Source organism: Penicillium griseofulvum (genome assembly GCF_001561935.1).
Source record: "Penicillium griseofulvum strain PG3 chromosome Unknown contig_6, whole genome shotgun sequence".
NCBI classification, from domain to species: domain Eukaryota; kingdom Fungi; phylum Ascomycota; class Eurotiomycetes; order Eurotiales; family Aspergillaceae; genus Penicillium; species Penicillium griseofulvum.
This window is the reverse complement of record NW_024467419.1, coordinates 880,706-906,239: the sequence shown is the minus strand read 5'-3', so window position 1 is coordinate 906,239 and position 25,534 is coordinate 880,706. Positions and strand designations below refer to the sequence as shown.

At 48.4% G+C, this 25,534-nt stretch overlaps 8 protein-coding genes across 8 annotated transcripts; 3 read left to right on the top strand and 5 right to left on the bottom strand.

Annotated features, from left to right (window-relative positions):
- Nucleotides 1–190: 190 nt before the first annotated feature.
- On the bottom strand, nucleotides 191–2,146 carry PGRI_074550 (methylisocitrate lyase ICL2; the record flags this gene model as incomplete). The annotated part of the gene is made up of 6 exons (XM_040795169.1): nucleotides 191–198; nucleotides 255–508; nucleotides 559–982; nucleotides 1,034–1,446; nucleotides 1,502–1,790; nucleotides 1,852–2,146. The coding sequence occupies 6 exons, from the start codon at nucleotides 2,144–2,146 to the stop codon at nucleotides 191–193; spliced, it is 1,683 nt and encodes a 560-aa protein (XP_040652846.1).
- A 1,349-nt stretch (nucleotides 2,147–3,495) lies between these two features.
- On the top strand, nucleotides 3,496–7,337 carry PGRI_074540 (Zn(II)2Cys6 transcription factor; the record flags this gene model as incomplete). The annotated part of the gene is made up of 6 exons (XM_040795168.1): nucleotides 3,496–3,784; nucleotides 3,838–4,402; nucleotides 4,923–5,020; nucleotides 5,117–5,290; nucleotides 5,349–7,268; nucleotides 7,324–7,337. 6 exons carry the CDS (start codon nucleotides 3,496–3,498, stop codon nucleotides 7,335–7,337), a joined length of 3,060 nt encoding a protein of 1,019 aa, XP_040652845.1.
- A 2,147-nt stretch (nucleotides 7,338–9,484) lies between these two features.
- Nucleotides 9,485–10,563, bottom strand: PGRI_074530 (NAD(P)-dependent alcohol dehydrogenase; the record flags this gene model as incomplete). The annotated part of the gene is made up of 2 exons (XM_040795167.1): nucleotides 9,485–9,913; nucleotides 9,964–10,563. 2 exons carry the CDS (start codon nucleotides 10,561–10,563, stop codon nucleotides 9,485–9,487), a joined length of 1,029 nt encoding a protein of 342 aa, XP_040652844.1.
- Nucleotides 10,564–11,451: 888 nt separating this feature from the next.
- PGRI_074520 (glutathione S-transferase family protein) lies at nucleotides 11,452–12,156 on the bottom strand (the record flags this gene model as incomplete). The annotated part of the gene is made up of 1 exon (XM_040795166.1): nucleotides 11,452–12,156. One exon carries the CDS (start codon nucleotides 12,154–12,156, stop codon nucleotides 11,452–11,454), a length of 705 nt encoding a protein of 234 aa, XP_040652843.1.
- Nucleotides 12,157–14,284: 2,128 nt separating this feature from the next.
- On the top strand, nucleotides 14,285–14,739 carry PGRI_074510 (cupin domain-containing protein; the record flags this gene model as incomplete). The annotated part of the gene is made up of 3 exons (XM_040795165.1): nucleotides 14,285–14,382; nucleotides 14,432–14,663; nucleotides 14,710–14,739. The coding sequence occupies 3 exons, from the start codon at nucleotides 14,285–14,287 to the stop codon at nucleotides 14,737–14,739; spliced, it is 360 nt and encodes a 119-aa protein (XP_040652842.1).
- A 752-nt stretch (nucleotides 14,740–15,491) lies between these two features.
- On the top strand, nucleotides 15,492–17,562 carry PGRI_074500 (putative serine/threonine protein kinase; the record flags this gene model as incomplete). Its single annotated transcript, XM_040795164.1, has 3 exons — nucleotides 15,492–16,032; nucleotides 16,090–17,404; nucleotides 17,472–17,562. The coding sequence occupies 3 exons, from the start codon at nucleotides 15,492–15,494 to the stop codon at nucleotides 17,560–17,562; spliced, it is 1,947 nt and encodes a 648-aa protein (XP_040652841.1).
- A 398-nt stretch (nucleotides 17,563–17,960) lies between these two features.
- On the bottom strand, nucleotides 17,961–18,555 carry PGRI_074490 (uncharacterized protein; the record flags this gene model as incomplete). The annotated part of the gene is made up of 3 exons (XM_040795163.1): nucleotides 17,961–18,047; nucleotides 18,117–18,479; nucleotides 18,544–18,555. 3 exons carry the CDS (start codon nucleotides 18,553–18,555, stop codon nucleotides 17,961–17,963), a joined length of 462 nt encoding a protein of 153 aa, XP_040652840.1.
- A 607-nt stretch (nucleotides 18,556–19,162) lies between these two features.
- PGRI_074480 (ferric reductase family protein) lies at nucleotides 19,163–21,308 on the bottom strand (the record flags this gene model as incomplete). The annotated part of the gene is made up of 2 exons (XM_040795162.1): nucleotides 19,163–21,101; nucleotides 21,148–21,308. 2 exons carry the CDS (start codon nucleotides 21,306–21,308, stop codon nucleotides 19,163–19,165), a joined length of 2,100 nt encoding a protein of 699 aa, XP_040652839.1.
- Nucleotides 21,309–25,534: the final 4,226 nt, after the last annotated feature.

Below are 25,534 nucleotides of genomic sequence, written 5' to 3'. Positions count from 1 at the left end.
CACCTCAATTGATCGACCTTGGAAGTAATTAGAGGATTAGTAAACATAACTTTCTAGAGATAGGTCGCAAGACAAACAAAAATAGAGGTTGGGACGTTTGTACGTCCTGCTGTCTCTGTCATTGGATGTATCTCAATATCACACAGTCACACTAATACAAATGGTTGCCAATACATAGCTTTTATCGGAATTAGAAACCTGCGATGTGTGGTTAGCAATTGATGTTGTATTAAGATCGATGCACAAGGACCTACCCTTTTCGGTGTTACCCTCACCCATGCTCTTGCTGCTGCTGCTTCCACTCTGGATAGCACCCATGATTCCATCCATGTAAGGCGCGCCACTCCACTTCTGGTGAGTGAGAACATCGACACCGAGTTCCTTTTCGCGTGCCTGGACAAGACGGACGTAAGCCAGCATACCCTCCTCCTTGAACGCACGGGAAAGTTCGGTCGTAATGGTGGCGTTACTGTGCAGACCAGCTAGGGAAATGAGTTGCAGGACAAATCTGAAAGACGTTAGTGGATCGAAGTGACAGAGGCGTAATGCTGAGCTTACCCTTGCTTAGCAATATCCCAGATAAAGGACTTGAGCGAAGCCTCATCAAATCCTTGTCCCATCCAGTTGAATGAAGGGCTGAGGTTGTAGACAAGCTTCTTGCCTGGGTACGCTGCGCGCACTTCGCTGGCCAGAGTTCCAGCTTTCTTAACATCTGGGTCACCGGTCTCAACCCAGAGAAGATCTGCGTAAGGGGCGAACTCCTTAGCACGCTTGGTCGCAGCAGGGAATCCCGCGGAGTAGTGGTAGAATCCCTCGCGAGTGCGCGGGCTATCACATGACCATACAACAGGTGTATTGGTGTAATCGTTTGCCAGGGCACGGCGACGGGAGAAGGAAAGATCGGGGTTCTTCTGGACATGGGCCTTGTATGCATCCCGAGAAGTCTGGGGAGCGCCCTCTGACTCAAGATGAGCATCGACAGCTACATATTGTTAGTAAATGGGATCGCCTGGTACAGAATGAATAAACATACCTTCGTCAAAGGTAACAAGCTTGTGCCTCTTAACCCAGTCGAGCTCGAATGCGTCGATTTCTTTGGGTGAAGCGCCCTCTCGTTCCATGGCTTGGAGGGTCTCGGCCAGAGGTTCGACATCTTCCGTGATACCAAGGATAAATTCGTGGTCACGCACGTCAATGGCGCTGCTAATAAGTCGGCCGCTCTCGGAATCTGTTCGGGCAATGACCAGGTTCTCACATCCCATCATATCCCACTGGAATCGAGCTGCGACCAGTCGGTTGATGTGCTCACCCATTGGGACAAGCACTTTGCCTGCAAGATGGCCGCACTTCTTTCCGCCGTGCAACTGATCCTCGAAGTGGACAGCCGCTGCACCATTCTCCGCAAAGAGCTTGGCAAGTTTTAGGACAGCCGACAAACCACCATGACTGCGCCGAGAGGATTAGTAATACTTTGTGCACACGATCCCAACTATTAACGTACCCGGTATCGCCATCCGCAACGATTGGTCGCATATAATCAGTGTAAGGTGTGGCCTTTCGCTGCTCCGGAGTCATCTTTCGTCTCGCGTCCCACTGCTTCCGGTCGTGCATCGACTGGGCCTTGAACAAACGCTGGACCTGGTTTGGGACGGTATTATAGGGATAATCGCCGAAATCAGGAGATACTTCATTGGTACTTGTCAAAAGTGAAGAACAAGCCCAGCCAGAGACATACAGGATCTCTTGGTTGGGGGCTTGCTGCGTCATTTGGACGGGGTCGATAGCTCCCACTTTTATGGAGAACAGTGGTCAGATTTCGCATAATTGGAGCTCAACCGGTCAAGGACTTACTGGTATGAACAGGTTGACCAGCAGCTGCTCGCTCATTGAGAAGATTAAATAGCTTCCGCGCCATCAAAGAACTGGGGTATGTTTGTTGCAAAGAGCCGCGCTTGCTCACAACATCTGCCGCCGTGTAAGGACGCTTGATGCCTTCGTAACGAGGGGAATTCCACCATGTTTCCACATCGCGAAGTTGTTGTTCGTAGAGCGCATCTTCAGCTTCCCCCGTTTTCTCTTGTGTGGACAGCAGCTGGTATGCATCTGAGGGGAGGGTGGTTGATACGGGGGGTTGCACAGGCATCATCCGAGTATAACCGCTTGTGAACGGGCGCAATGAGCGCGAAGAAATAGTAGACACAACGGGAACGCGTCGAGGAAAACGTCGTACTGAGCGAAACATGGCTAGAGGTATAAGTGGAAAAACAATTGGTGAATTGAAAAAGAAAAGAAGTAAAGCAAAGGAAGAAAGAAAAATAACCCTGGACGGACTCCGCTTGACCTCGGGCCGTGAACATCTGGGGTTTCCCCGCCACTGACGGAGCTCCGAAATTCGCTACCTGACTAATCCTTGGCATAGACCTCAGGGGACAGGGCTACCTCGACTATCACACAGCTACTTTGTATATAATATTCGTTTGTCGTGCCATTTGTGTCCTAAATATTTTCTTTGGCCCCGACTGTCTCCCTATATCTAAATATGCCGCCCAAAATTGTCGGGTAGCGGTTGGGATGTTAAAGACAGTGCGCCCCAGATGTCAAGTGTGCTTTAATATATCTTTTCTATGTCAGATAGCTACACTCTCTAACTGGACATTCGGAATTTCGATGGAAAGACTCAGAAGGTGCTACGCTTCTCGCTTACTATTTCTACACTAGGACCTCAGTTTTCATCATATGTGGTGGTACCTGAAGGTTGAAATTATTCTGACCTACGCGGCCGTAGTAACCTTGCAAGTGTCTATTGGTTAAAGTCCAGAACTCCTATTACGGCCTTTATTCTGACCTTAACGTTATCATCAAAATCAATTGACACTACTCTCAATAGGACCTTACATTGCTTTCACTTCAGCCTCATCTCAATAGCATTTCACTTCAATACTTCTTTCTAAGCCTCATACAATTGGACCAATTGTACTCATTTCGACAGGGCTATCTACCAATTCAAAATAACACTCTCAATAATCAATCCAAATTCATTTTACTCTTCGAACAAAGGTATCAATAGTATGCATACATATTACTTGCTCCAAGGCACAGGTACGAGTATAGTGGCAGGCATTGACATGCATTGACAGGCCAACGCATTGAACAATGCTATTCAGATGCTACAAATTAACCTCATATCTATTCAAGTCTACATTGTTTAACAACAGACACCCCCATTGAGAGATTCATCAAAGCATCACTCAACACACCTCACTCAATGGAGTCATTCAATACGCCTTGGAGAAACAATGCTGAGCTTAATTCAAGTTCACTGTCAATAGCCTCAGTACTGATTTGCTACCTATATAAAGTCTGTACATTTCTTCCATCTCTTCTCTTTTCTTTCCTCTGTAAACCTCACCATCTCTACCTCCTCCCGCCGCTCCTCCTCCTCCTCCTCCTCTCTCCCGTCTTGTTTTCTTTTGTTTTTTTTTTCTTGTTTCAAAAATGGTGCTGGACACCATTCCTCCGTTCTCCAAGAGCGGCCTCCAGGTACTCGCTGGCGAGTACCTGGCTGGCCCTCTTGTGAGCTGGGACGAGATGTCCCTGTTTGACCAGCTGTTTGCTGCGGGCTCCGAGCCCGAAATGGGCGTCCTGAGCTGGGAGCTGACCGAGCTCCTATGCAACATGGTCGTCGTCGTGGGGCCTGGCTCCCCCAATTGCCACCTCCTTCGTGTCGTTCTCGCTCCGGAGTTTGCGTGGTTCGGCTTGCACTGGGCAGGGATGCCACACCCTGGTAAGCATACGTCCTACGAATCAACAGAAGAATACATACTAACCCACGCTTAGCCCAGGTGCCCCTCTCCCCCTCCTCCCTCCTCGACCTCCTCCACTCCCGCCTCCTGGCCGCTTCGGTGGCCCTCCACCAAAACCGGGGGGTCAGCGAAGAGTGGAAGGTCCTGGTCCGCCGCCTGTGGGCTCACTTTGAGCCCTACAGCTCCTACCTTCCCGCCCGGCTGCAGCCAGCAGCCGGTGCCGCCGATGTCCATCCACCAATGGTGGATGTTGAGTACCCTTCCTCGCCCGAGAGGGATGTGGAGGGTTTGGCGCCCATGGAGGGCGTTGAGTTTCTGTCCGTCCCCGGTGTCTACATGGACACCATGAAACGTGATTACTCTCCGGACATGGATGTCTGTGCGCCGGTGGCGGCCTCCGCCCCCATGGGTCTGCCTCCCTCCCTCCCTCTCGCGGCTCCCACCCTGCCCGCGGTCCCCTCCCCCCCCGTGGTGCCCTCCCTCCCGGCCGTCGTGCCTGCGCTCCCCGTCGTGCCGCCGTCCTTCCCGGCCGTGCCGACCTCCCTCCCTGTGGTCCCGCCCTCCGAGGCCGGGACCTCCACAAAGTCGTACCGGCAACGGTACTAGCTGCGTTCGAGACTGCTTGCGTCTGTTCCCCCCCTTGTTGGGGGCATCAGCCGCCGTCTCCTTTTTTATTCAAATAAAGATTCTTCGCCTCCCTTCTGTTTCCTTGTAAAATATATCTTCGTCGTAGCCAGTAGTTTTATTTGTAGTCTAGTGTACTACCGTTGGAGAAATTCCCCGCACGTTGTTATTGTTTATAGTGATTGATATCTACTAGCTGGGTACTAGCAGATGTGTTCACAGCTACTCTGATTTGAATGACGAAGAAATCATTTCTACTTAGCATATTTCAAAATTGAATCAGATATGGCCGCTGCCCAACCCGGTTGTGATTGCAATAGAAAACGCTGGACATCAATTTCTCCAAGATCGGCACCCCCGCATTGGCTTATCATCTCCTCTCCGTTGGATTTCCCTATCTTCTACAATTCATCTCTTATCTCTCTGCGTCTCTCTATATTTTCATCTTGTTTTCCTCTGTGTGAATGGGTTTCAACATCGACTTGGTATGGAAAGCATTAAAATCCCATCGATTTTAGATCCGCCCGACAACCCGACATCAGCGCGGGGAAAGCTCGGGAAACAAAAGCCAAAGCAGACAAAGAGTCGGAATGGTAAGTCACGATATGAAGTTGCAGTTTTCAAGGATAATGGAGATGAATACTTCTTATTATCTTGGATAACATTGACTTGAGCCTCTACATTTATAGGTTGCATCACCTGCAAGGCAAAGCGGTTGAAGTGCGACGAAATCAAGCCGTCATGCCAGCAGTGCGAAAGAAGAAAGGTCCGATGCGGAGGATACAAGAAAGACTTCAAATGGCGGCCATTCGAGGAGACCAACTTGGCTTCAGGACGGCCTATAGTGACCAAATCCAAGAAAGGTAATGGGTCCCGTGCGGCCTTCGGGTTGGACTTGATATACTCACAAATCCTCTTCAGCAAACCCATCGTCCGGTCAAACTCCGTCTGCTGCCAATATTGGCCAGACCCTTCCAACTCCCCCGACGACTGAACAATCCACATCACCGATCCGCATTCAGTCACACAAGTTTGATGTCTCTCGCTCACCTCCAGCCTCTTCTTTGCATGGCTCGCCCATTAGTATGAATAGCTTTATGTCTACCGACGCACGTTCCCTTGAAGATCTTTCTCTCACACGAGAAGATGTTTCTATGACTGAATGTACCGAACCTCCTCTTGATATCAATGTGTCATTGTCTGCCGATTCTCCCCCTTTCAATTTCCTCTCCTTTTTGGAGCCATTTCAGGATTCTTTGTCGCTCGCAAACTCATTGGTTTCTGATGCCGATGTCGATTCTGCTAGACATATTACCTTTGGTCCAGATCAGCTAGATCCCGATATATCAAGGTTGAGTTTCTCTCAACTGTTGGGAGATGAGAATGATGACATTGAAGAGATCATCCGGAAGTCGGATCCAGGAATGGGGCCTTGGAACTTCACCATCACAGAGGGGGACTCTTTCAATATTGATACTCGCATGCCAGCCAACCCATCTCTACCGCCCGAAAGTCCAGAAATGCTAGTATTGCGGTTCGATAAGCTCACATGTGGGATTCTATCTATCAAGGATGGAGCAACAGAAAATCCGTGGCGGACACTCATTTGGCCGATGGCAAAAGACACACCTACACTTCGCCATGCCATCTTTGCTCTGACAGCTTTCCACTCGGGTAAGCAAAGTCCCCATCTTCGGGTCCATGGAGCAAAATACATGCGCCAGAGCATAACTGGTCTGGTTGGTCAAATTCAGAATATGAGACCAGATGCTGCGCTTGCAACTAGCCTTGCGTTGGCATTTGCTGATACCTGGGACCAACACACCAGCACATGCATTCAACATTTGCGAGGTGCAAAAACCTTGATGTCCCAGGTCATCGCGGCCGGAATGCAAGGTGGTGTTAGCGACGATGAATTGGATCGCATCCGATTTCTCTGTAATACATGGTCATATATGGACGTGATTGCACGACTGACCTCTTTGGATGACTGTGGTCCTCAAACCTGGGATTCTTCCATCTTCGAGCTTCCGAGTGACGCAGTCCATGATATTGACCCGTTGATGGGCTGTGCAACTACGCTATATCCTCTCATGAGTCAGGTGGCGAAGCTGATCCAGCATGTGCGGAAGAGCTCGTCGAACACGGTATCGATTGTAGCTCAAGGTATGGAACTCAAAGCCCTCGTCGAGCAATGGGAGCCACCGCACTGGTTTGAGCCTCCAGAAGACCCCAATTCCGAAGTCCAGCATAGCATTCAAGTTGCACATGCCTATCGCTGGGCTACATTGCTGTATTTGCATCAGGCAGTCCCAGAGATACCCTCCGAGCCGGCCGATGAATTAGCAAAGCGGGTGCTGATCTTGCTTGCCACTGTTCCCTATACCTCCCGAACAACTATAATACAGATGTTCCCTCTTTTAGCAGCTGGCTCTGAGGTTGACACCGACGATGACCGAAAATGGGTCTTGGATCGATGGACCACAATTCAGTCTCGCTTGATGCTAGGTGGTGTAGACCGCTGCCTGGAGGTCTTAAAGGAGGTCTGGGAACGCCGCGACGCTATGAATGCCAGAAGAGAGCGTGAAATGCCTAGTTCTCGACGAACCGGATCATTCTCATCTGGAGACAACGAGAAACTGAGCTCATCATTGCCAACCAATTTTCGTAAATACAGTCTCAATGGCTCCAAGGGCCCGACAGCAGGAAGATCGGCGCAAGCTCCATCAAGGTCTGCGCGACGTGGTTCTGCACTCACCTCGCTTGAGAATATTGAATTTGAAAGAACTGTGCGTGGCAAATTGCATTGGGTGAACGTTATGGCTGAGTGGGGATGGGAAGGTGTGTTTGACAACTGTCGATCTGCTTTACTCCATTCTAACCCTGCAATTTATAGTTTTCCTTGGATAGTCTGACTGAAGTCCGAATCCTCGTTGCAAGTCTACGCGTCGGGCGGAAATCATTTACTATTTTCATCTCGGCCTGATATACTAACATGATAACTAACAAAGCAAGCAGTCTAAGTTCTTGTTTTTTTCCCTCGTTTTTGTTTTATATTCTCATTGTTTTGATTCTCGTTTCTTTGTGTCAAGGTTGAAATTGTACTCTCCAGCCCTGAATTGGTGTTACCTTGAACCAGCGCGGCGTCTAGGGATCTATTGTTCTCTTCTTGATGAATTATGACAACGACATTTGGTGTTTTTGTTTGGGACTTGTCCTGCAACTGTGATCTACTCTCTGACTACAAATTATGGTTGATCTAGGAACTGATATATCTACTATGACGGGTGATTTATGTGACTTCCACCCATTTATTCAACTTTCCAATACGCGATCCTCCGTCCCGGAAGCCCCACGCAACTGTCCAGTCTCCCGGCCTATTGACAACAACCCACAGCCACCCAATTTGGATTTCCAGTAATGAGGAAACATGACCAGCTCGATCAAAGCCTAATCATATTATCCTCACCCTTTCAGCCGCCCGATATAACAGCTACCCATGTCAGCTTTGGCATAATCCGTGCTCGGAATACCCAGCTATCAATCCTGATCATCCTGCGCATGGAGTAAGCAACATTTGCCTTCGTAGGCGCTACTCAGCAAGGCTTCGTCTGACATTGTCCCTACTGCGAAAACTGTAAACATGATAGGAGTCTATGCTTCTAGAGAGACCATTCTCTAATTCTTGCAGCAGTATCTAACTCCCAAACTTCTGGTTTCCCCTACGCGCAAATGAACTATTTCCTTAGTCAGATTCTCACGTTGGTTCAACATCAATATCAATCTATTTTCGCTAAAAGATGTCCAAATGTTCATAAAGAGAGCTATATAAGGTCAGTATGGCTCGATGCTCAGTCCACCGTCAATTTGACGTGCTAATGATGGTTTCGAGGGATTGCCGTTGGCTCTAAAATAGATCAGTAGAATCACTACGGCTTCCCTGAGAAAGTCAGCCTCGAGCCTATGTTGAATGAAATGATATGAGGATTCCGGGGCTGTGTATCAGCATCTGCATTGTTGCTTGGAGGCTTACGAGATAGTCAAAATCCTATGATGAGAAATTACGCTCAACATGCTGATGAATAGCAATAAGAATGTAGCGACCAATATATTGGAGAAGGTTTGGAAACAAAAAAAGAATGTTGACGATGGCAGGACTCGAATTCCTGGCTTTGAGATTACCGCCGGTTCTCACCGTCGACGTTCCTTCCTAAAATGGGTGTGCGAATAGCTTCATTTTTGACTTCACATAGATGTACCGGAGGTGAAATTCGCTGCCACCCACCACTGTGAGGTGCTTAGATTCTTTCGAAAATTGACATACAGTAAGCCGGTTGGTCCTAGATACCGTAGTTCAAATTTCAGTATTATACGATAATAGGAAGGTAGCCCAAATTAAGATCAAAAATCTACAGTGACTTCGCCGTTAAGTTTTTCTCCTATTTGACGACGTTAAGGACTAACATTACAACCAGCCCCCCCCCAGTGGCCCAGCGGTATTGCGGCCAGGGCATCCCACACCAGGATGTCGCAACGGGTTTTACTCGCTCCCCACTGTCGGTCGGACTCTTATATGCTGAAGCTCTTCCGAAGCACTACGCTAGGCAAGCCCCCCGCGGATGACCACACGCGGCGATCCCGTTAGTTAAGGGGGGAGGCTGTAGTTAGTACGTCGGGTGGAGGTGTATAAGGGAAAGGTCGGAGGAGAGGACCATGAACATAGAGTGACCAGACTCTGTTCATACCCTCCTGAGGTCCAGGAAAGGTCTGGATTTATGGGGACTTTTTTTACTTCATACATTTATTTACTTGATACTTTTGTTGATGTTTTTTTAATGATGCTATACTCTGAGATCCCGCCGTCGTCTACCCAACTTATTTACAAACTTCGAGTATCTTTTAATCCCGAGAGACTTCATATCACCATGTCGATAGACAAGAATGTTTTTTATTTTCCACATCCACTCGACACCATAGGCCAAGCAACATACATAAAACCAATCCGATTATTCTCTGTTAATGTGAGCCCCCGTATACGACCTTGATGTGCCAGCGGCCTAACCATCATGCACCTTGACCACAACCTTGCCACGCGCACGCTTTGTGGCGATGCGCTCATAGGCGCCTATGGCATTCTTCATCTCGAAGACAGAGTCAACAGGGATACGCAATTTTCCCTCCTCAATAAGATGCGCCAAGTAGACTGCGTCGTCACAAGATGGGGGCGTACTGAACATTATATAGCGACGCGGGACGCCGCCAAGGAAGGTAGGCAACAAAATGTTAAGCAGCGCATTTCGCGTCGTCGCATACGCACCCTCCAGCATGCCGATATTTACAACAGCTCCCTCTGGCTTAAGATAAGCCGGGGAGTTGACAAAAAGTGCTTGCGTACCGACGCAATCAAGCACGAAGTCAAATGGCTTGGCCCCATACTGATGCGCTAGGTATGTTGGCAGCGATTCATGTTCGCGGTAATCGATGAACTATTTGCATATTAGCAATTTCCTTGTGCAACGTTGGAAACCGCGCCTACCTCATCTACACCCAGACCACGAACCATGGCCTCGTTGCCCCCGCTCGCCACGCCGACAACCTTTACACCACGCAGCTTGCACAGCTGCACCAGCACCGACCCGACCGACCCGCTAGCACCATTCACGAGTACTGTGTGGCCCTCGCGCACACCTGCTGTGCGAATCATCTTAAGCGCGGTGCTACCAGACCCAACTATGCCAGAGGCAGACGCCATATCAATACCCTCGTCGATACGCGCGACCTGGCTTCCAGGCAGTCGAACGTACTCCGCTAGTACACCGTGGCCCATGAATACAGCGCTAGGAATGCTCGCGAAGGCAATGACATGTGTGCCCGGATCGCGCATCCCTGTCGGCGCACCACCGCCAGCCGCTACTACCACGCCGGAAAGCTCGATTTCCGGGATCCATGGGCTGGCGAAAGGCAGTTTTGGCAGCATTTTCATCATCATCTCAGTACTGAACTGCAGTGAGACGTTTGACACGCGGATTAGAACGTCCGACGACGAGCCTGTGGGCACGTCGGGTGTTGGATAGTCAGTGACCAGCTCGAGCGCACTAGAAGCAGGACCGCGCTGCCGGCGTACCCAGGCACGCATGGTTGACGGTACGGTCGGGAGCTGTGTGTTTGGTGACATTCCTTATGCTCTTGGTGCGTGTTGAATATATGAAGAGGACAGTTCACAGTAGAAGCGGGGAGATCTAGGGTATTGTTACGCGATTTGACGCGATATTAAAAAGAGCTGGTATTGTAACAGTGTGATAGAGAAACGCCGTCGACAGGTTCGGAAGCCGCTATTAGGAGGTGTGGGAAACCCAAGCAAAAAGGGCATGTCGAGCTTCCTTTAAAGACAACATTGAAATAAGGACGGACGAACCGGACGAGATTAGCGGACTAGCTAGACGACGCCACCAATACAATCAAACCTAAGCACCGAGCCCTAGGAGCTCTCCGATGCTTATACTTCTATCATCTGCCACCCAAAATTGTTGAAATCGTTATAGTTCCACGAGGTAGATGGATTTGTCTAGAGAGGCTAAAAATGAGCTGAACGATATTTAGCCCATTTTATCGCTGATTGTGTTCCGTGAGCATAAGGATGGGCTACTTAAGTAGGCCTAGGTGCTTACAAGCCACCGAGCACTGCCCGCCTGGGCACTCGGGGGCCGAGATGCTGACCAAAAGCCCGGAGTACCTATACACATTTTACATAAGATAAATCATTTCTAAAACCGCAAGTAAATACTTCTACGGAGTACTATATAAGAGATATACCATAATATGGAATTCAAATAAAAGTACTCCGTAATGTTGAGTACTTTAGGTTAACCATAAGCGAGATGGATGGCCCCGGGGGCCGGGCCCGGGGTATTATGGATTTACCCGGGAATGGTTTTTCGAGTATCTCAGAGCTAGAACCAAGATTTTGATTGTTGGTCATATTTCTGTACATGATAATTTACAATAGATACACAAAACTCAGATCTCAATAAGGGAATGCAAACTGTTCGGCCTTTGCACCAAGAATAGGCACAAAATCTTCGCCTTCACAAATCTTCATAGCCTTTTGATAAGCAGGCCTGTCGCCAACACGCTTGAGATAAGCAAGAATATTCTTATGCTTCTGCTCATCAAACTCAATGGGACAGAATCCTCTCATGGTAGTGAGAGTACAGATAGCCATGATATCTGCCGCGGTGACGTCATTCCCAACCAGGTAGGCTCCAGTTTCACCGAGTCTCGCCTCAATCATTGAGAGCGCACACTCTAGCTTCGCATTGCCCATCTTAACGTGCACACCGTCTGGGTCGTTGGTCAGACGCCGGGTCATCAGCACACGGAACAACGCTGGCTGCAGAGAGGCATTCGCCCAGTGGTACCACTCTAAGAACTGGATGTATTCCTCGCCATCCTTCGGTGTGCGCGAGAGACGGCCTTCCCCGTAGGCAGCGATGATATAGTCGATAATAGCTCCCGATTCAGCAAGTACAACCTTGTTTTTCGTAAAGGGGGAGTTGTCATCTTCGATCACTGGTGCAGTGCCAGAGGGATGTAGGTCTTTGATTGATTGCGGTGCGAAGATAGGGTCGCGCTTGTGGAAGACGAAGTTATATTCGATGCCAAGTTCTTCGGCGAGCCAGACGATACGCTCTGATTGCGAGCGGCCAAGGTGGTGGATTGTCAAAGGCATCTTGGTTTAAATGCTGGGCTATTGGCGAAAAATGGCTTCGGGTGGATTGAAAAATTGAAACGGGAATTGTTTGAGAGATATGAGCCAGACTCTACGTTGTACCTGCTGGAGACGGACCAAAGTATTTATACTTCCGGTATATATCTATGGATGTTGTATAGGATCGGCATCGTCGGAGATATGGCCTCGGCTTATGGACCTCGGGACCTTCCCGAGATTAGTCACATCTGTAGCTCTAGACCTCCAGGGGCGGCTCGGACACCTTCCAAGATTAGAACAGAAATCTGGTATGACAAATGCATGCCCTTTTAATGGTATGTAACATTGGACTTCTAGACAGTCTAATTAATCAAGAAATGCGCTTCTCTCTTTTGTGTGGGATGTCATATCCCTCGGTCCGTTGATTCTCCGAGTAAAGTGAAGCTCCACCCATAGGTTTCGACACGTTCCATCCGTCAAATGTGACCCTAGGCGCGGAATGGTGTCTAACATCACTTTTTTAGTACCTTTCTTCTTCAGAATTGGCTTGTCACCTACTTGAACACCCAGAATCAGCAACAGGGGCACTTGGTGTCGATCTGTACCCCTTGGATAATATTTTTCGGTGCCGGCGTTCTGCAGAATCTACCTCGACCAGATGGTGTAGTTTTCTTGTCACTGTTTGCACCGCATTGGAATTTGACCTCCTGGTACATATGCCCACAGACAGCCGAGTAGTAGACATACCAACCACAAGGGCAGCTCTTTGGATTGTCAAGGTTGTTGACTAGACGATTGCCAACATCAGTCTTCATTTCACTGGGTGAAATTTGCGAAGTCATAGTTATCAGAGAGCTATGGACGAAGATGTAGGGGAGTAGAAATAAGTGGAAGAATTGAACGATAGGTTGATCAATTAAGATCAAACAGAAATGTCAAAGCAAGGAGTAAGTTATCTTAATGTGAACTTCCCCTGGTATGGCTGTACTATTTATACTCGTCTTTTAAATATCCAATTCCAATCACACTTCACGCATATCGCGCGCGGAACACACCCGTTGACAAGTACGTCTTACAATTTAAGCAACTTTCTTTGTTTAACTCGGTATGTATGAGGCTCAAAATTAAATGGGGGAACTCACGGTGAAGAACTGTTATTGGATAGATAAGACGCATCATGGTGGGGTAGACATGGATGAAGCACCAAGGGTATTCTTTTGGCGCCATTGGCTGAAAATCTATCCCCAGAAATTCGAGTCGAGGATGGTGGGCTCCTTGCCAAGGTTTAGACAGACCTAGAAGAGAATGCGACTATATATATCGCATATCCTCCATTGTTAATGTGAGTTACTTGCCGAATACTGTAATAACCCAGTACTCTAAATTCAAGAGCTTAATGGACTTTTACGGTATTGTTTGAGTCGAGCACAAACAATATGGAAAGCCAAGCGGGGTAACGGGTGATTGGTATAGAAGGGATGGAATGAAGTTGGAGGATTCTTGCTTTCATTAGGAGAGGCCACTGCAGAGCCGCCTGTTAAAAAAGGCTGAATATAGTGTCAAATAACCCAATCTTTGGCATTGCGCCTATCACATTCAATATTTGATGTCACATTTCTACATATCATGCCAAGCATTTAAAGAGGAGCAACAGTGCCATGGGTGAGCATACTGTGGTTCCGGGGTTGATGGGGAAAGGCTAACCACATCAAGTAAAGGAATCCCCTTAATGTAGTATCTGCATAACTATGGAGTATGGAGTACATCTATGTACAATTAGATTGGAGATCATCTAGCTAAGCAGTACTGTTGAAAGTTGTCGGTAGTTTTCTCTCCATTGATACCTGTCTCCCACTCTACCATTTCGGATCTTTATCTCAAGCTTCAAGCTTCCCCTCATCACCCGCCCGGCTCTCTCCCAGTTCTCTGTTGGGCTGCCTACTCAGGACATCAGATCCGACTGTCTCTTTTTGTCTGGATTGAGTTGCCCTATGTTTGAGAAAGCTTTCTTTTTCACGGGCATCCCCTCATTTCATGCAATGGCAGACAGACTGCGGCAACATCAGTATAAAATGAAGGTAGTCCTCGAAAGCTGAATATTGATGTCTATATTACACTGGCCCTCATAGCCACACCGATCCCACCAACCATGTCTCTTCCCTTCACCTACCACGCCAAGGCGCAATCTACCTTCAAGCCGCCGCTTATCGCAAACGAGAACGCCTTCTTAGGTGATGTGCAATCAAGGTATGGCTAACACATAATGGAGATAGCCGATTGTGCTAACAAATTATAGCGAGAATGAGAACCCAGATACGCCAATTTCATGTGGCTTCTACAGACTTGAAAAGGGCACACCTCTCGTCTACACCTACACCTACGACGAAATGAAGATTATTGTCGAGGGTAAGTTTGAGATTGCAGATGAGACGGGCCAGAAGGTTACGGCGACTCCGGGGGATGTTTTTTATTTTCCCAAGGGGGCGAAAATCACGTTTACAACGGATGATTATGGGCTGGCTTTCTATGTGGGTACCCAGGGCTGAATATCGTATCCAAGGCTAATGAAATTAGACCGGCCAACGAAAGAAGGGCGCAGCGTGAGAGAAATTTTTAATTTAAAAATTAAATTTGATTATTTTGGTTCCGTGGTTGTGATTGTCAATTATCGGGGTCCCCGTGCCTTAAATCCATGGAACACTGACTTATGTTATTCCTAATCCGGTAGTTTGCTTATCCCTTGCGATATACCTTGAAATTTCATGTGATCGCAACTGCACTATATGGACTTACACTGCACACTATGCATGAATTAAGGGATCGGACAATTATTGCTTATTCCCTAAATATGTAGGATGTGTGACATTCGCTAGTCTGGAATATGCAAATGTCAAAAAAATAGAGTGTCCGACCGCATCCAGTAGCGGTTTCATGTTAGAGTTACTAGAGTCGATCCCACTTCAGAGAAAACCATCAAAGCCCAATTTACGATTGGAAGTGGAGACGATGTTCAGCTCGCCTCGATAAACTCATCCACTATACCAGGATTCATAGGCGGGTTTTAGAACTCTGTATGACGTGGGGGGAGTTGCTACAGCAACTCTCTGAGGAAGGGGGGGGATAACGGGGGATGATATAGTGGATTGCAGAATTGAGAATCAAGATCGGTTCGATCTTGGTGGAGAGTGATCGACTTTTGAAATAATAAACATAACCCAATCCCTGAGACAAAGGCATTTTCTTCTTTTTCCTCTTTTTGCCGTCCTGACAAATATTGGGTTACTTTGCCTTTGTTCTTGGCCTAAGTTCCGGCCTTATCACAACCAACCCCTCTATCGCTACCTCCCATCAACACCATGGCTATTATTTCAGAGGACCATCTTGGTCTACGCCTCCCTAATCCACCTCCACTGTTGCATACTCGTGGTCAATTCGATCGTCCTTCTACTCCTGCCGATGGATTTACCAGTCCCACACAGACCCCTCAGGGTAGTCCCAGCAAGTCAAGGTTGCCTCCGGGCGCACTTGACCTGCCCAATGTCTTCGACAAGGCGATGAAGTTGACACCCACTTCTCCCTCCAAATCAACATATAATCACTACAATCATCCTATGTTCTCTGCTGGCAGGGGTGAGGACTTCAACGAAAGCGTTATCCACCAAGCCCCTTCCAGCCCAACGCGCAGAGCCAACAAGGAGAACACACCCCCCAACCCAACGCGCCTAACAAAGGACCTGGGATCAACACCGACTGCTGCTGCACTATCACGTCAGGAGCCATACCAAACACGCGATGAAACAACCAGACGCCAGGTGCAGATGCGCGGCCTGACCCCCGAGGAAATAGAGAAGCTAGCACAGCCAAAAGTGAAGCGCCTCGTCAATGTGACCCAACTCTGTAAGTGCGGCCCAGACTAACAATAAAGGGTTTTATAGACTGACTTCCCCATCACAGACTTCCTTGACCACTACTTCGATCTCCTCAGCTACGTCCACAATCGCCAAACCCGCCATGCACAATTCAAAGCCGCCTACCCCGACCCCCCTGCCACCCCTGACGAAGAGCACGAACCCGCCCTCCTAAAATACCTCGGTCGCGAGCGCGCACACCTGCGAAAGCGTCGCACACGTCTCCGCCAGGGCGACTTCCAGATCCTGACACAGGTTGGCCAGGGCGGATATGGACAGGTGTATCTGGCACAGAAGAAGGATACACGAGAAGTATGCGCATTGAAAGTCATGAGCAAGAAGTTGCTTTTCAAGCTGGATGAGGTTCGCCATATCCTGACCGAGCGCGATATTCTCACTGCCGCCAAGAGCGAGTGGCTAGTCAAGCTGCTCTATGCCTTCCAGGATGATTCACAGATTTACTTAGCTATGGAGTATGTACCCGGTGGAGACTTCCGCACGCTGCTGAATAACACGGGAGTGCTCCATAATCGTCACGCGCGCTTCTATATTGCTGAAATGTTTAGCTGCATTGATGCGCTGCATGTGCTGGGCTACATTCATCGTGACTTGAAGCCTGAGAATTTCCTGATCGATTCTACGGGCCATGTCAAGCTGACTGATTTCGGTTTGGCCGCTGGTATGCTGAGTCCCGGCAAGATCGAGTCAATGCGCGTTAAGCTTGAGGAAGTCGGGAACACCCCCGTTCCTTTTGGTCGTCCTATGGAGCAACGCACAATGGCTGAACGACGACAAGGATACCAGTCTCTGCGTCAGCGAGAAGTCAACTACGCTAAGTCCATTGTCGGATCGCCGGATTACATGGCGCCAGAAGTTCTTAAGGGCGAGCAATACGATTTCACCGTGGATTACTGGAGCTTGGGATGCATGCTGTTCGAGGCGCTAGCAGGCTACCCGCCATTTGCAGGCGCGACATCCGACGAGACGTGGCAGAACCTGAAGCGATGGCAGAAGGTGTTGCGGAAGCCCGTTTATGAGGACCCGAATTACTTCCTCTCACGGCGGACCTGGGATCTTATTACGAGACTGGTTGCTGGGAAGGATCAGCGGTTCAAGAATATGAAAGAGATTCATGCGCATGACTATTTCGCCGAGGTCGATTTCGAGACTTTGCGTGACCAACGGGCTCCATTCGTGCCTGAACTTGATTCCGAGACCGATGCTGGGTACTTTGATGATTTCAGCAATGAGGCAGATATGGCTAAGTACAAGGAGGTCCATGATAAACAACGCGCACTGGAGGATATGGCCGATCGTGATGATAAAATGGGCAAGGGCTTGTTTGTCGGGTTTACTTTCCGGTATGTTCCGCTTGAACCAACGCCCAATGGCTTCCGTATATTTATTTCTCTTACTGACCACTTCTAGTCACCGCAAACCTGCTGTCGATAGCAACGGCCGCAGTAGCTCTCCACGGAAGCCTATCGCGACGGACGGCACATTCGGGACAATGTTCTAAGCTCCTGGCCAAATATCGAGATTTCAGTCTCATATTCGGTCCTTTCTTCTCTTCTTACGTTCCGCTGGTGCGGGCCTCCGAGCTGGATCTTGGTTTCCTTGTGCCAGATGTTCCAGTATTGAGTTTAATGGCTCATTCGTCTTTTTCACTGTTTCAACTTCAACTTCATTTTCAAGTTGCAACTTGCAACCCCATACGTCGTCTCGACCTTCTAGTTTTATGATGCGCCTGGAGTTGTGAAATTCGATTCTTGTATGATACAGCCATAGACCAAAAATGGCGCACTTCCTGTCTTCGGCTAGTAATTTCATTGTATGGAATATGGAATATGAGTTTGACTTCAATCAAATCCTGAGTAGACTATTGTGTTACTTCTCCCAGTAAAAAAATCATCTCTTTTAGTTGGCAGGAAGCTGGCGCACCATGCGCAGGATCTCGGACTCGTTGTCTCCAATCACAGCGCGGCCATTGACCCAGTCAACAGTCTGTATAAAGCATTAGTAAAACACGTCCAGATACCAGTGGCAATGAGAGTAAGAATAGGTTGAACATACGATAGGTCTCACGAAATTCTCATTATTTTCCTTGAACTTCTTCAACGCATCATCCGCATCACGGGCGCCCTTCACAAGCTGTGCAACGCCGTATGTCACCTTATCGCTCTGACCACCAACACCACTGACGGGAGAGATGTAGTCCAGGATACTGCGGAGCTGATCTGCTGTCGGGGGGGAGGTGGTGACCTCCAGCTCGAACTCGCCACGCTGTTTCTTCGCGTGAGTGGAGTGGTCGCTGGCCTGGTCTTCTGTGGCGGTTTCGCTGGCGGTCGCGGAAGCTTGTTTCAGGATGTTGAGGGTTCTGGTTGAGGCTTGGATGGAGGGGGAGTGGAAGAGGGTGATTGGGTCGAGGGTTTTGCTCTGCTTTTGTTAGTTGATGGATAGAGGATGATTGTGGATTTGGTATTTGGTATTTGGAACGTACGAAGCGGAACATGTTGGCGGTTTGAATTGCGATTGAGATGGTTGTGATTGGGGAAGTTGATGGTGGAAGAATTGGAGTTCCAAGAGCTTTGGCAGTTCCTGGATGATGTCATGTGCTGGCTCGGCTCGTTTCGGGCTAAGCTCTAATGAGTCAACTTCATTTTGATTTCTTGTTTCGTAATCATAGGTTACGGAATACTAAATTGAGAAATGATATGATGGGTATAGCTTTATTTTCTATACTTAGGCGTCTAGCCTTGACAGAGAGCAAAAGCATGCCTATCAAATTCCGATTTTGGGAAGGATTTTGATCATGTCTCAGTACCTTGAACCCCATCTTTGCGGCATAGCTCCTTATCCTGATTGATTCATGGTCTTCATGTAGCCAATCGGTCCGATTCTGTGGTAGGACTGAGCGCTGTATCCAATGCGGTTAAAAGCACAAGCTGTTGGGGGCGGTGGAAGGGCAGGCGCCGAATTTAGTTAGGGGCGGCGTGGTGTTTGTACCTTGCTCGCTGGAGGTGATCGACTCTCGTCTTTGGCAACCTAGCTGCACCTCTACACACTGGTTAATGCCAGGCTAGGTGTCAATTGCTCAAGGAGATGGACATACGAGACAATCATAAACCAAAGTTCTCGACATGCAAGTAGATCCCCTGTGCGCCAGTTCCTTTGTGTACAGCCCGTTCATCGCTCAGAGAAACCACGCTACGGCGAACATCGTCTGCTAAGCCACGAGGTCCGCATACAACCACAGCACTTTCTCCTTCAGCTTTCTCCAAGACCTTTCGAATAATGGTTCGTGGCGTGGGACGACCAGAGACAATATTGGGATGAATTGTTGCTTCGCTCGTGGATTCTTTAGACCTTGGGAACTTCACATCCATAGTAGCCTTCACAGACTGCACAGCTGCTGGGCCGGAGCAGTTACAGGCGCAGGCTGTACTGATCTCCTCGTCCTCGAGTTGAGCAGTGCAACAGCAGCCTCCACCAGAGAGACATCCTTTGCCTGTGGCTACCGGGCCTGGAGTCGATGCTGACTCGGCAGAGACAGAGTGAATCGAGATATTGTCTTTCTCGTGGAGGTGTTTAGTCTCATCTTGTGTAAACGTCTCCATTGTAAGAGGAGGCTGTGTCTGCAATGGTAGCGAGATAGGGACAGGTGGATCTAGCTTTTCATCACATGTGATATAAATGCTGATTTCAATTTCCTTGTCGAAATTTGAATGTGTGCGTCGACATTCACTCACGTCTGCCAGCAGGGAATGAAGTTCCGAGTCGAAGTAAGCCAGCTGAGAACGTGATTTGATTACCCACACAAAACGCAATCGCTTTGTGGCTGTTAAACGAGCGAGACGAGTGGGGATCTGCTCTTTGCTGCTAGTACTCTCCATCTTCCATGATGAAACAACGTCTCGCAGTAGAGGTATCGTGAATGTCGCGCCCATGCCGCCTGCCAGCAGTATAACACTGTCGAACTGACGTAATGGCCGGATGCTTCCATATGGTCCTTCAATGAAAACTGTCGTATCGGACATCCCCACTACCTGTTCATCTCCCAAAAGACTATTGCTCTTTGAGGCGTATCGGAAAAAACGTCTTGTTGCCCCATTTTCTGCGCGGATGAAGAACCTCATTTTATTATCTTCTGGGATCGATGCGATAGTGAATGGGTGACATTGCAACGGAGCGACAGTGTGGCAAGTGAGGAAGACATGCTGACCGGGTTCCCATTTGATACTGGGGTTTTCGATAGTAACGCAAGTGACATTTCCAGGTAGCGGAGTGAACGTAGCCGAGTGTGCCCAGAGAGCGTTGGTCTTGTTCTTTCGGTGGAAAATGGCCAAGTTCGCATATGCACCCCAGGTGTAGCGAGCAAGCCTATCGAAGACCACAAGCCCAATGGGGATCCATACCCAGATCTTGACTTCTTCAGGCGCATGCATCCATACCGCAACAATAAAACCAATAAAGGTTACCAGATGCTGGATGACAAATAACTCATAACTGAGCCGGCGAACTGGAGCAAAGGAAGTGATCACAATAAAGGTCAGAATAACCCAAGCGGCAAATCCACGCTTCGCCAACGGATCGTTATAAAGCTGGTAGGTGATATAATTCCACCGAGCCCAATTTCGGAACCAGAATGCCATATGAATGGTGGTAGTCAGCCACAGTGTCCGGGCGACCCAACGATGGTACCAGTTCAGACTGACGTAACTCATTCCAGCCAAGAACCCAATAATGTTCTGTCTGCCAGCGAGCAGAAAGATCAGTGGTAGTTGGCAAATAGCGATGAAACCAGTGCGGTAGCCGACGTTCTCCCATTTCCATGGATCCAGGGTGTCCAGCTTATAGAAACAAAGGACCATGACTACCACCAAGTTGGCTAGGATGATAAGAACGGGACCAAGTGGCGGGAGATGGAGGGTCCATCTTCCAAGTCTGAGCGGCCGTAGTGTCGCATAGCTGACTTCGCGGGTTGTTGCTGTGATGCTGGCATAGATATTGAAGAACAGTGATTTTGGTTTAGCAGGCGTGAGTGAAGAATCTCGCAAGCTAATTATTGTCAGTCAAGATCCCCGGCTATCAAGGTCAAACATACCGATGTCCAGCAAGAACTCGATCTAGCACGTTCACAAGGGTTGCTGCGCCTATTACACTTCCCACGACAGCCCAGTACATCCTCTGTAGGGTGAACAAACTGGGAACGCCATCTCCCATGGACATTGAGCCCGCAGGCATGTCACCCATTGACATGGACATCTTTGCAACATTGTAGAAGAATGCAAAGCCAAGACAAGATGGATACCTACTCAGGGCAAATGGCAGAGATTACCAATATTATGCTCATCCATGCTCAGTGGGTCCACGGGTCTATGTGGGGTTCTTACTAGAAAGTGAAAATGACGAAAATGACGAAAATGACCGCCTTTCCGTAATTTTGACCTGTAGCACCACTATTCCGCACCCAGCACTCCCGAGTAAATTACACACGTGACGGGCTGACAATATACGCGTTCATAGGTAGGAAGAAATCATTATAAAATATTGACGCTGATAAGAGCTTGAGGTATAATAAGCCGAGTGTTAAATAGAGAAAACTAGGGATTCAAACCTAGCCATATATATCTACTTTTTTTGTTTCATATTGACTGTTAAAATATATATAATCACAACCATCAGCCAAATATGCATCCATACAACAATCATACCTATTATATACATCTAGGTATTTTAGTCAATATTTTTCAGACATTCTTGGCGGTTTACATTATGGATACACTAATGTTTATATAAATAATGTCTAGGGCAGGTCATCGTGGGTTTACAACACGCCTGTGCTTAGGCCGCTACAGGAATCTACATTACTGTGCAAGCACGTTCATAATTCCCATTCAGACTCAGCAAGTATCTGTGTGGACTAGTCTATAGACACTATACTGCAATAGACCCTTCTGCCGCTCCAGTATCTCCATGGGTCGCTATTGCTCGTTATCGACAATCATTCGGTAGGCCCTTTGCATCTGCTCCGAGACCAATGTTGTCTGAGATATTTGTTAGGAAACAAGACCTCATCTTCAAGGCAGAGACCCCAGTTCACTTACATTTTCTGGTTTAAAAGGTTCAAAATGATTCCCTGGGACCATCAAGACTGAAATCTTTTGGTTGAGAAATTCTTCCCATGCATGGTTATTGTGCGCACGAGCTGCCTGATCCTCCAGAAAAGGATAATGAACACCACAGAGGCTTGTGGTATCAAGTACGTCTTCGCATTGGAGCATCACATATGGAACGATAGTCGATGGCTTTGAATCGTGACCATGGGAATAATCCGATAGGAAGCGTGCGTGATTCTGAAACTGTGAGCGTAGGATGGACCGCGTATAATCATCTGGTAATTTGAGGTCTGGGGCCTGTGGCCTGCGCGTTGAGTTGAGAACATATTCAATAACGGCTGATGGAAGAGGTGTATGGTCGCTGGGACAAGGTGAGTCGATCAAAATTACCCCTTGCACCTTTTGACCCAAGGAAGAAAGCTGCAGCGCAACCTCATGAGCCAGAACACCACCAAAAGACCATCCTATATAATTCAATGATAGTTAGTTTGACGAGCCAGTAGCAGAAAGGGTAAGGCTTAGACGACGGAAGCAGAGTGTGTCAAATGTATGCTTACCTCCCAGAATGATTGTCTTTCCCTCTGAGGCTGAGGATATCATTGTAGCATAATGTGCAGCCATGTTGGTCAAGCTTGATGCCCAGTGGGGGCCTGTCACCAACTCCGGATTTCCGATGCCGAATACATTGCAATTGACTGAACCGAGATTACCCAGGCTCTTGTACATTCCCACTGTTCCACCTCCATCGTGAAATAGGAACAACGGGATCTGGTCCGGTGAACCTGTTGCTAAAGGAGTGGCGCGCACATTTGGGGAATAAGAGATCGAAGATAAGGGTGTCATGTCGCCCGGATCTGGGTCGGTGGTTGTTGTTGAAGTGTGACTTGAGACCAGCTTTTCGAGATCAGATAGCCGGAGTTCTGAGTGTATGGCTTCATGTGGTATTCTTTGTCCTAATCTATCCGATAGGATATCCGACAACTCTAACGAGAGCAGAGAGTCAACACCTAGTGACCCAATTGGGGTATTGAATGAGATATCACTTTCTGGCACCCCTGTAATTTCATGTAGAATGGACGCGAACGTATCAATGAGGGAGGATTGGGGGAGTGGTGAAGGCGAGGTAGGAGCAATCAACTCGCTGTTTGTGCTTGGTGCTATCCAGCCACTTTTATATGCTCCATGTACGCTAGAATTTTGTACCAGGGAGTGCTCGTTGGAGCTGTGAGTAGGATGTCCTATACCTGGACCCCGGTCGGCCAGATGAACACAGTCCTGCAAATCTTTCACAGTCTCGGCGCCCATTACGAGTGCCATATCTAGCTGCTGCTGTGGGAATAGACGCCGCATGCCATCACAAAGCTCCAGCTTCATCAAAGAATCAATGCCCAGTCGTGAGAGAGGTGAAGAACTCGCGATAGCTTGCAATGGTATCTCGCAGATCTGAGACAAGAGTTCCGCAATAGAATGCCTTCCATCGCCAGGGGAAGTATCCCCAACAGGATATATTTTCTCTCTTGACCTTTCATCTTCAATGGTTGTTGCTATAGGCGGGCCTGCAATGGAAGTGGCTGCTGAAGTCAAGGGACGGGAGTTGAACCGTGAGAGATGGCGTTTGAACGAAGCGAGATTCAGCTTCTGGAAATGCATTCCTTCAACTGCTGCTACCACAGTCCCGTCAGAGTTGATGGCGTATGCCTCACCAACCAGCATTCCTTCACCTGAGGGAAGAAGACTGCAATATATACTGAACTCTTGACCCGGACCAATTTTCTCAACGGAAACTCGGCAAGACTCCACCTTGCTGCAAATGCATGCCTCCGTGGCTTCAATATGACTGTTTGCCACAAACCCTGCTGCATGCAAGAGTGTATCAATATAAACGGGTGAAAGTAATCCCTTGCTGGGGCCGCGTGGATCTTCAGGGGAGCGGAAGCTGCCAAATGCCTCCAGGCTACCATCAATGATGGTCAGCTCTTTGAGAGTCTGGTAGATGTCCGAGTAGGTCACAACGCGAGGGAAAATGACTTGGTAAATTATGCGGGTTTGGAAGTAGTTGCGCGGGATGTGCTCCGATCGAAGATGGTTGAGTTGCCGCTTAACATATGCTGCCTTCAGAGCCAGGTATGTTTCTGTGACCGAATGGGGCTCGTACTCAACTTGGCCGGAACAATGAACGATGGAATTATCATTTCCGGCCGTGTCCACGGATTTGAAGGTGAATCTCCATGTCGCGGTATTTGATACCTGTAGATTCTGGGGAGTCCGGCTCTCTATTGTCATCCTGATTGACCGTTCCTCTTTTGTTTCCAAATGTAGCAAAGGTCGGGAGAATACCATGCTCTGAACAACCAGGCTATGGTCTTTCTGTGTGATAGGGTCAACTGTGCTGGCTTCGAGAAGCATTCCATGGTATATAGACGCCGGACACAATGGTTGACCGCCGACCATATGCCCTGTGATGTACTTCGAGATAGATGCAACTCGTGTCTCAAATTGTAAGTTAGTGGAATCTTCTCCGGGTGGTGGAAAACTTTCCAACAGATGGAAATATCGCCGAAAATTAAACGCTTCTGAAATCTTTCCCCCTGATTTCACACCAGCCCGCTCCTTATACGGCACGTATATGGCGCTTTCTTGGAACGGATAGTAGGGTACATCGGTGACAGTGGCATTTGTTCCAGCAAAGACATCACGGAAATTAATCCCGTGATGAAGATTGGATAGATTGCTGAGAGAGTTGCATATCGTTACCCAAGGGTCCTGGTTTCTTCTTAATGATGGTAGGAGAAGGCTCTCTGAGTCAGAAAACATGTGTTTGACCAGTGGAAGGGTGATGGGTGCAGGTCCGATTTCGATGAAAGTCAACGGGCTTTGGAACCTCGTATCCCGAAAGACGGAAGCCAATAGCGCGTCAAACTGAACTGCACCCCGGGCTTGTTTAACAAAATACTCAGGTGTAAGGTCCTCAAGTTTCAGCTGTCGACCGTAATGGCAAGATCCAATTGGAAATTTCGGGCTGGAAAAGATGATATTGGCACAAAATTGCCGCAAGTTCTCTAAGATGGGATCGAGAGCCGCCGAGTGGAAACCAAGCGAAACATCCAATCTTTTATACCGGCGGCCATCGCGTTCGAGCTCCTCAGCCAGCCATTTGAGGTCTTCCACGGAGCCTGAAAGAACCAGGTCGGTTTTACCGTTGTTGCAAGCAACCTCTAACGACGACCGAGCCCCAAGAGCAGATTTGAGCAGGGACACGATCTCTGATAAGGAGAGATCACATGCCAACATTCCTGTGCGTCCCAGCTTACATTTCTCTGCCATTAACCGGGCACGGAACGCTACTAGTGATAGTGCGTCCCTCAGGGAAAT